The following is a 9,413-nucleotide window of genomic DNA, read 5'->3' as shown; positions in this document are numbered from 1 at the left end:
CTCTCACAAACGCATTCACAAACACACGCACGCACGCACGCACGCACGCACGCACGCACACACACACACACACACACACACACACACACACATAGAGAGAGAGAGTTGAGTGTTAGGTGGCTTGCATGAATAAGCTAATAGATACGTAAGCAGTTTATGCTACAAAAAAAAAGCATTTAAGTTTAGATAGTGCCATGTCCCGGTCTAAGGGTTATGGAACAGTAACAAAAATGTCGGAGATATAAACGGAAAATAACCAGGGTTTTGAATAGTATTTATTTACAAAAATAGAATAAATGCAGAAATAAGAAAGAATCAAAACTAAGGCTGAAAAAAGGATCAACAAAATCAGGCCAATCATTAACCACTACGCCACCTCCTCCACACACCATACAGAAAAAAATTAAGATCCTTGAACCCCTTGACATCAGAATTCACGTCTTTTTATTCCACAGCGCCTTCAGTGTATCTGAAAGCAAAAAGAATAAAGACATGCGGTATAAAAATTGGGCATGACTGTCAAGAGATAGAAGATATAACCAAAGATCCTTAAATACAACTGTCTCTGATATATAACAGAATAACCACGTGTGTGTACCAATGACAGCACCTTTTGACAGTAATAATGTTACATGTTGAACAGTGCCACATCTCATTGGCCTTACCTCTTTTGATGATTGCTACTACTACTGCTGCTACTGGTATGCCAACCACGGCAATCACAATAAGGCATATCGCCCATGTTTCCAGACCTATGTGTACTGTAAGATGAATAAGTACACATGTAATGAAATCAAACACAAAAGAACTTATTGAAGTTATTGGTACCTCTACATCCACCCATGGTTCAACTGACCTGATCTAAGTATCTTCACACACACACACACACACACACACACACACACACACACACACACACACACACACACACACACACACACACACACACACACACACACACACACACACACACACACACACCTGGCCCTCTGAAGCTCACCTGCGGGAAATAAGTCTCCCTCAAGCACAGTGTTACTGGTCTGCTCACTGACAAGGTTGCGTAGTCGACACTTGTATCCTCTCTTTGGGTCGCCGGTCTTGTTGACCCTCAGCTGGTCTCCAGTAGCCAGTAACACATCATCAGCTGACCACCAGGTGTAGTTACTATACTCTGTGGCTTTTCCCTTACAGGTGAGATTACTCTGGTCTCCCTCTCGGGAGGAATAGATTACTGGTTTGCCAACGTTTTCTGTTAGAGAAAGGTTGATCACACATAGTTGACAGATTGTAGTACTTGAAATACACTCTCCATGACATTAAGATGGATACATAACAATCACTGAAAAGAGACATTGCGAGGATGCTTCACATGAATTAAAAAGTTATAGAAGACATACAATTGTATGCACAATGAGGATAAAGCACATCACACACACACACACACACACACACACACACACACACACACACACACACACACACACACACACACACACAAACACATTATTGTTGCAGTACATTGTTCGGTAATCACAGTAAAGAGGACTGAGCCATGCGGAACAAGATTTTTTTTTAAAGGCATTCAGAACATGATTTGATGATTATTGTCCAATATTCAAACAGTATCAGTGATATGGTATTAAATGCTTCTTAGATTGTTGATGAGTGTACACATTACTACTGGGGCTTTTCCACTGCATGGCATCAGCTCAACTCAACTCTACTCGATTTTGGTACCGGGTGTTCATTTTCCACTGCAACAAAGTACCCCCATAAGCTAGGCCATAGCAACGCTGAAGAAAACAACTCTAAAGTCATTAACGTCACCTTTTTGTACCGGCTCAGCTCGCTTGGAACCTCAACGGAGGTGATACCAAAAATAGTAGGCTACTGGTCAGGTACCAGGTACCAGTTTTTGCTCATGGAAAAGGGGGGAAAAAGGAGTCGAGTCAAGTCGAGTTGAGTTGATGCCATGCAGTGAAAAAGCCCCCAAAGTGGCGTCCTATTTCCAAGGGGAATATCTTTACCCATAAGTCTTGCTACTCTGTTTCGAGAGACAAACACGTTCATAAAGCCTTGTGACCATCGACATAGGCCTACTGTAGGAAATAACTTAAAACACATATGCATTTCACTCATGAAGTAATATGACACTGGCTTATCAGCTCTGAAGTTTCACGAAGCATTATTAATCTTCTTCGACCTCTTGATAATAGCAATGATGACATAAAAAGGCTTTATAGCCCAAATTATTGTACCCTGTCAGGTTATAACTCTTTATGAGTGCAGTCACAACCATTTGTGAATAGCAGGCTTATGTCAACCATTACAAGGAATTATTACTACTTTGTTTGTGTTGATAATACTTTACGTAGGCTAAAGTGTTACCTGAAGGAAGCGTTATACGCTACTGAATGCAAATGTTTCATTTGCAACAGGGCAAAGCATGTTGACTTCATTAAAACAAGTAATGCCCTGTAAAGTACTGCCTCATCTATATGTGGGGTCCCACACACAAGGGTCAACCTAACCAAGGGGTCCACAATGTGGTCCATTCTACAGGCACACACTTGGCATGCCTTGGTCACACCATTTTTAGTGAGAGGAGAGAGAGGTCACCTCATTTACCCTTCAACTTGGGTCTGATGTACTAAACTGGAAATAGCTTTCAGGTATTTTAAATACCCTGTGATGACCAATGCTTTTATAAGGGGAGCAAGTGTGAACACTTGTTCAAAATTAATTAGATGTACTGTACAGCTACAAAAGTCCAACAGTTGGCAAACTGACTTACCAAAAAGTTGGAGAGAAAAAGTTGTTGCCAACACCGCGTTGTTAACCTCAACTGTGTACGTTCCCTCATCTTCGGGAGTCAAGTTAGATATTGTAATGTTGCCAGAAGTCACATTCAACATTGTTCGTCCCTTGAAAGATCCATAATACTGTACTTGTGTGTCGAAGGTTGGATCATACTCTGCAACCTTGTCATACCCAAACTTCCACACAACGCTTTTGACTGCACCATATTCTCCAACAGGCGAGAGGGTAACATTTCCTTTGATTCTTGCATACTTGTTGTCTTGGGCTGAAGTAAATACAATAAAGGTAATTTAGCAGAATGATGAGTGTCGTATGTGAGAGTGAGAGGGGCATATGGCATTCCATAACATTAAGATTGAAGTACATACAGTACACACACACACACACAAACGCACACACACACACACACACACCCACACACACACACACACACACACACACACACACACACACACCGTTATTTGTGCAGTACATTGTTGATCTTGAATATGTCCTTGTATTCTCCCATTCCTGTACTGTCATTTGAAACAATTCTAAATACTTTAAAAATCTTGTCTCTCTTGTTGTGTGCTATTATTATTTTTTAATTTGTATTATTTTTTTAAACCACCACTAGGTATCCCTTTACACCAACAAACATATATCTTTAAGTAGCAGTACATCTAAGGCCATTGACACTGTTTCTGTGACCTACATTGAGGGGATTCAAACAGAAAATCTGTTTCTCAATTGGAGGCCTACAATAAGCAATAAAAGCTGAACACTCACATAGACCTCCACTTATCAAATGTCTGAAAAATAAAGAAAACACTGGAACGATGTGTTTTTTTATATATATATGGGTGATCTTGGCAATGGGTGATCTTAGGCAATGATTTAAACTTCGAATCCCATATCAGTAACCCTAAGTAAGTTGCGACAAATTATAACATACACGGAAGGATTAGTGATTAACTGTATAACTGTTAATCACTAATACTGTATAACTGCAGTACTGTATAACTGCCAGGTCACATGTGATAGGCCTGCACACTGTTTAAGATGCTCCAGAAAAAATTTTTTCTATTATGAGCTCCTGAGCTCGGGAGCATCTTAAACAGTGTTGAGGCCTTACTTCTTCCTATGCATTTGATCCTTGGACCTTGCACCTGTGAAAAAACTTTTTTGGATGTGCGTACCCTTTCCCTCAAAGCTACACATGTGATCTTAGGCCCTGTTTTAAACTTTGAATCCCATATCAGTATTACTTGGAAATACTTTTAAATTACAACCAATTACACCCAAGGTTCATACTGAAAAAAGCACCCTTTCCCTCAAAACTGCACATGTGATCTTAGGCCCTGTTTTAAACTTTGAATCCCATATCAGTATTACTTGGAAATACTTTTAAATTACAACCAATTACACCCAAGGTTCATACTGAAAAAAAAAAAAGTAGGCTACATGCTTTTGTTAGTTCAACTACTGTAACCTCAATACTCCTTCTGGTCTACCCAAGAAAGCCATTGTAGCTTTTTATCATTTTGATCAATGAATCCCCTGTATACAGTAGATTTTTTTTTTCAACCATGCTTTTGCAAACTTGCAAAAGCACATTGTTGTGCAAATCAGTTGTGGTCATGGCTGCTCAGTGGTTGTCTGAAGCACCCTACACTAAGAAGGTACAGTAAAGTGGCCATCGTGTAGAAAATGACTCTATTACAGTATACTACAATACAAGGGGATGTGAGCATTCAACTTTTCAGGGCAGTTTGTTAGAGATTTAGTGTATTAAGGTAGGCCTACACTAATCAGTGTTTCAAACAGAAAAACAGAAAGAAGTACATTGCAACTGTTTAAATAGTCTTAAAGCAGCACTAAAGAAGATTTGCCCTCAGGGTCCCCTGACAAACAGAAGCTCAATTAATGAATTAACTAAATATGTGTCTGTTGGAAGTAGGCTACAACTGCAACTTCCTATGGTTATTTTACAAGCTCAGAGTGTGACAGAAGTGTAATAAAACACTTCTGAAAAGGTAATTATGTCTAGAAATACAGTATGCACTTCATAATAAACAGCATAAAGTAATAAAAGAAGAACACTTACAAAGACCTGGACTAATCCAATGACTGAGAAATAAACAAAACACAAGCACAATTTGTTTCTTCATGATTCAAGTTACTTCCAAAACTGTTTTGGTCAGCCTCATTTCACTGTAGAAAAAAATTACACCCCTCCCACCGACTTCCTGAAACACAATAGCTCACACTGTTTCACATTCTCCACATTTTGTCGTGTTTCAGACTCATCTTAAAACTGATTCAATTCCTTGTTTCCATCAATCTACAGTACACACAATACTCCAACACTCCACAAAAAAGCAGGTGTTTGGAGCATTTTGTAAATGTATAAAAAGCGTAAGTATTTACACCCTTTGTCATGACACTAGCAAATGAGGTGCATCCTCTATCAGTGGTCCTTGAGATGCATCTACAACTTGAGTCCACCTGTGCCTAAATTAATACATCTCTTTAAGTGAGGTCTCGCAGTTGATGGTGTATGTCAGAGTGACACAAGCCACAAGGTCGAGAGAATTGTCCACAGACCTGCAGTGAAAGTGCTCAAGAAAATTTCTGCAGCACATTTACACATTGTGAATGAATGTTTCGGAAAATGACATTCACACAATGGCACATCATCATTTACACACTGTGCAAACGTGTCTGACATCTTGCTTAAATCTGGTCCTACAGATACATAAACACACAATTCAAATGAAACAGAATGATTGGTTAGAAAACATGTGATATTATTATCAGAGATAACCTCTATGTTGCCTTATGGAGTGGGGGTGACTGCTTTCCATCTTTCTAAACAAAGTATTTTCTCTGACACCCTTGCAACAGGTAGGCTTTTACGCCATCATCATTTTGACACCTTTCAACAGCCAACAGCTCTTCTTCGGAATTGCTGTTTTATTTGTGCTACAGCTCCATCTACTGGCCACCTACTGTAAGTCTTAGCATTTTACTGTAATATATTTGTTTTGATCCCGTGGGGAAATTCAGTCTCTGCATTTTCATCCCAATATCTGAATTAGTGAACACAGACAGCACACAGTGAATACACACTCACCCAGAGCAGTGAGCTGCCTGCCCAACAGCAGTGCTTGGGGAGCAGGGAGGGGTTAGGTGCCTTGCTCAAGGGCACTTCAGCCGTGGACTGTTCGGAAATCGAACCAGCAACCCTCAGGTTACAAGCTCCAAGCCCTAACCAGTAGGCCACGGCTGTCCCAAATGATGATTGCTCTGCAGTACTACAGTATGAGGAGAGACACACTCATGAATGTCTCCATAAGTGATTCTTGCGCATCATGTCAGAAACAAGGGTGTTGATTACAGGACACTGTGCAGCAGATAGGGAGACTTAATCAGGTTTTAATGGAATGTTTCGGAAAATTACACTTTCACACAATGGTACATCATGAGTACCTATTCAAAGAACTTGAAAAAAAATCAAACTAAAAATATCTGAAAATACATATTAACACTGAAAAGATCCCTTACATTCCCTTACATTTGTATATAAAATAAGAAGCAAGGCACACTAAACAGTGATCATCACAATTCATCATGCTATACAATAGTCAGCACCGATACACCGGTGTGTATTGGGGTTCACACACTAAGTTTATTACACTCATATTTGGTCACATACAGTACAGACAGGACTCATGCTAACTGTACACAGACCACACTCCACCATGATGGCTCCTTCATGCACCCTGCCCATGGATATTTGGTTGGGAAATGTATGCAGAGATTACAGCACTGTAAGGAGCCCTAGCTGAGGAGCAGACAGACTTAAGCCAGTACAGTATGTCACAATCAGTGATCGATTTTCATATTAATGTCAAAAATATACGCTTTAGTTACTGGATATTGTATTGCAGGGTGACTTGAAGTGGGTTTTACTTGAATGTGTGGTAGAATTTTTCCGAATTTACAGATTTACACAACACACTTTTGTTAGTGGAAATTTCAACTTTAACACAATATCATAAATGCCTACTTTAAAAACAAATCCAACTCAAAATCTCTCTCTCTCTCTCTCTCTCTCTCTCTCTCTGTCTCTATCTCTATCTCTCTCACACACACAAACAAACAAAAAGAAATCTGGACATGCAAAGTGCCAATTGTTCAAATGAAGGCTGCTTCGTAGCCCACTCCTAAGACTCACACCTGTTGCACACCTGACTGTTGAAAACCGTATTACTTACAAAAGGTGCAATCATGCTTTTGACGATTCAGATTTAGAAGTGCACTCCTCAATCGTAGGGAGAAAAACCTGACTTAACCTCAACAACACAAAATTGTCTAAGCCACTTTGGGTGGTTCCTCATTTCTGTAGACTAACACAGAAGTTTTAAAAAGCCTACATTCTTGTGGTTCTCTCCTTGTCAAAACCTCACAAAAGCTGAAGAAATGTCACTTGCCAGAACACATTCCTACTGTATATTTCTCATTTACAGTAGAAATACACAATGAAACATTGTGTCTTCTTTACCAATATTTACCAGCAATTTCTGAAATTCCTGTCCACAATCTTCTGAAGAAGAGCTAAAATGTGCTAAAATGGAGTTTTCAGTTTTCCCCTTATGAGGGGTGCAGTGATTTGAACATGGGCATTCTGATCTCATAAGGCAACTCTGGAGCAATTAAATTTGCACAGCATGCAGTCTATTTAGACATCATGCAGATAACAAATTACTAGCAGGTAAAAAGGGAGGCACTTTCACATAGTCAGTGAAAAGATCAGATAAAATAAACTAAAAAAAGGATAAACACTGTAACAGTCAAGAGACTCTCTTTTCCATTTTAGGCAATATTAATGTCTTGGCACCAAGAAGCTCCTGTTCCGGTGGCCTGTAACTTCCTGCGTGGGGAAGAAATGGTCAAATTAGTGTGTTTTATGCGTTTGTGCCACATACGTCACTATCAAGTAGAACACCACCATATTTACAACAACTGATCACAAGTAGAACAAGACTCACCCCATGAAGCTGACTATGCAATCAATTCACCTGATTCATAAATTTGTATCCTCGGTCAAGGGTACAGCCTCTGCAAACAAAACAAAAACGAAACACAATGAAAGTCAATGAAAGCCAATGAAAAATGTTCTCACCTCTACTCCTAAATACATCAGGAAACACCTGCATCAGTGGGTTTCATTTGCAATCTGAATGCATGCATGCATGAACGCCCAGCTTTACCCTCCCAATATCACGGTAGCGGCACAATGCATGTCCTCAACAACATACCTGGATCACCTGCTGTGCCAGGTGCATTACCATTTGTTCCACATGTGTTGTCAGGTGGGGTGGACTGATTGCAACCCGGAATTATCCCTGTAAGATTGAAATGAAATTGTGAAAAGCAACAGAACACCAAATACAACATCGACAACCATAATGAATGCCATCCTAAATTTGAACAGCAAAATGAAAAGACACAGGCTCCTTAGTTTGGGGGTGAATGTATTTAGCAGATGCCTTTTATCCAAAGCGACTTACATACAGTATATCAGTAATATTACCATACCAAGAGCCATGGGCAACTCAGGATTAAGTGTCTTACTCAAGGGCACAATGGCGGAAGCCGGGTATTGAATATCACGGCACAATGCATGACCTCCAAAACATACCTGGATCATCTACTGTGCCGGGTGTATTACCATTTGTTCCTGTGTTGCCGGGTGGGGTTGATTGACAGCGACCCGGAATGATCCCTGTAAGATTGAAAATAAATTGTGACTCAGCAAAAAAATTAAAGCAACACAACACCAAAAACAACCTCTTGACAACTATAAAGAATGCTAAATTTGAACAGAAAAAATTGTTTGGGGGTGAAAACTGCAGGTGGAGCTACAAATACACGCATGCTGTTGCATTACAAGATCCACCTCAGAAAGAAGTGGTCAAACACACTAACTGGGTAGAGACAGGCAGAGGTAAATTAGCCTGTCCCATTGCAGGAGGGGGCATTATAATAGAGTCCGTTCATCCATCTGTGTGTGTGTGTGTGTGTGTGTGTCCTCTCCCATAACTTATAAGACCTGGTCTAACCCTCCTCACATTTTTATACAAGGAAAAGGGTCCCCAAAGGGTCCCCACATTTACATTTATGCATTTAGCAGATGCTTTTTACCCAAAGCGACTTAAATATATCAATAATATTACAAGAGCCATGGGCCACTCAGAATTAAGTGCCTTACTCAAGGGCACAATGGCGGAAGCCGGGTATTGTACTCACAACTTTTTTTGGCTACGGTATGCTAGCCCAGCTCCTTCACTATTATGCTACCACTGCCCACCATATCACAGTCCTCCTATTATATTGTGTGGCAGGGATGTGGGTCTGCTGTCACCTGCCTGCTCTTGTTATATATATAAAAATATTTGGTTGAAGCCAAACCAACAGCAATGCTGAGCAATCTTTACTTCAAAGGAATAGTTTGGAATTTTGGACATAGGACCTCAATTCCAACTTAGCTGGGGTGATATACATTTCATCCAGTCCTTATAGTTGCAGGGTTCACCGGTGCTAAGTTG

At 40.1% G+C, this 9,413-nt stretch overlaps 1 protein-coding gene across 1 annotated transcript; it reads right to left on the bottom strand.

The window, feature by feature from the left end:
* Positions 1–264: 264 nt before the first annotated feature.
* On the bottom strand, positions 265–4,995 carry LOC134062171 (lymphocyte function-associated antigen 3). Its single transcript, XM_062518094.1, has 5 exons — positions 4,907–4,995; positions 2,795–3,085; positions 1,001–1,249; positions 666–761; positions 265–469 (listed from the first exon to the last, which is right to left on the bottom strand). Exons 1-5 carry the CDS (start codon positions 4,968–4,970, stop codon positions 435–437), a joined length of 735 nt encoding a protein of 244 aa, XP_062374078.1. The 5' UTR covers positions 4,971–4,995; the 3' UTR covers positions 265–434.
* Between the last annotated feature and the right edge of the window lie 4,418 nt (positions 4,996–9,413).

This window comes from Sardina pilchardus, chromosome 17 (genome assembly GCF_963854185.1).
Source record: "Sardina pilchardus chromosome 17, fSarPil1.1, whole genome shotgun sequence".
NCBI classification, from domain to species: domain Eukaryota; kingdom Metazoa; phylum Chordata; class Actinopteri; order Clupeiformes; family Clupeidae; genus Sardina; species Sardina pilchardus.
Note: the sequence above shows the minus strand (reverse complement) of the source record. Positions and strands in the feature narration are given on the sequence as shown.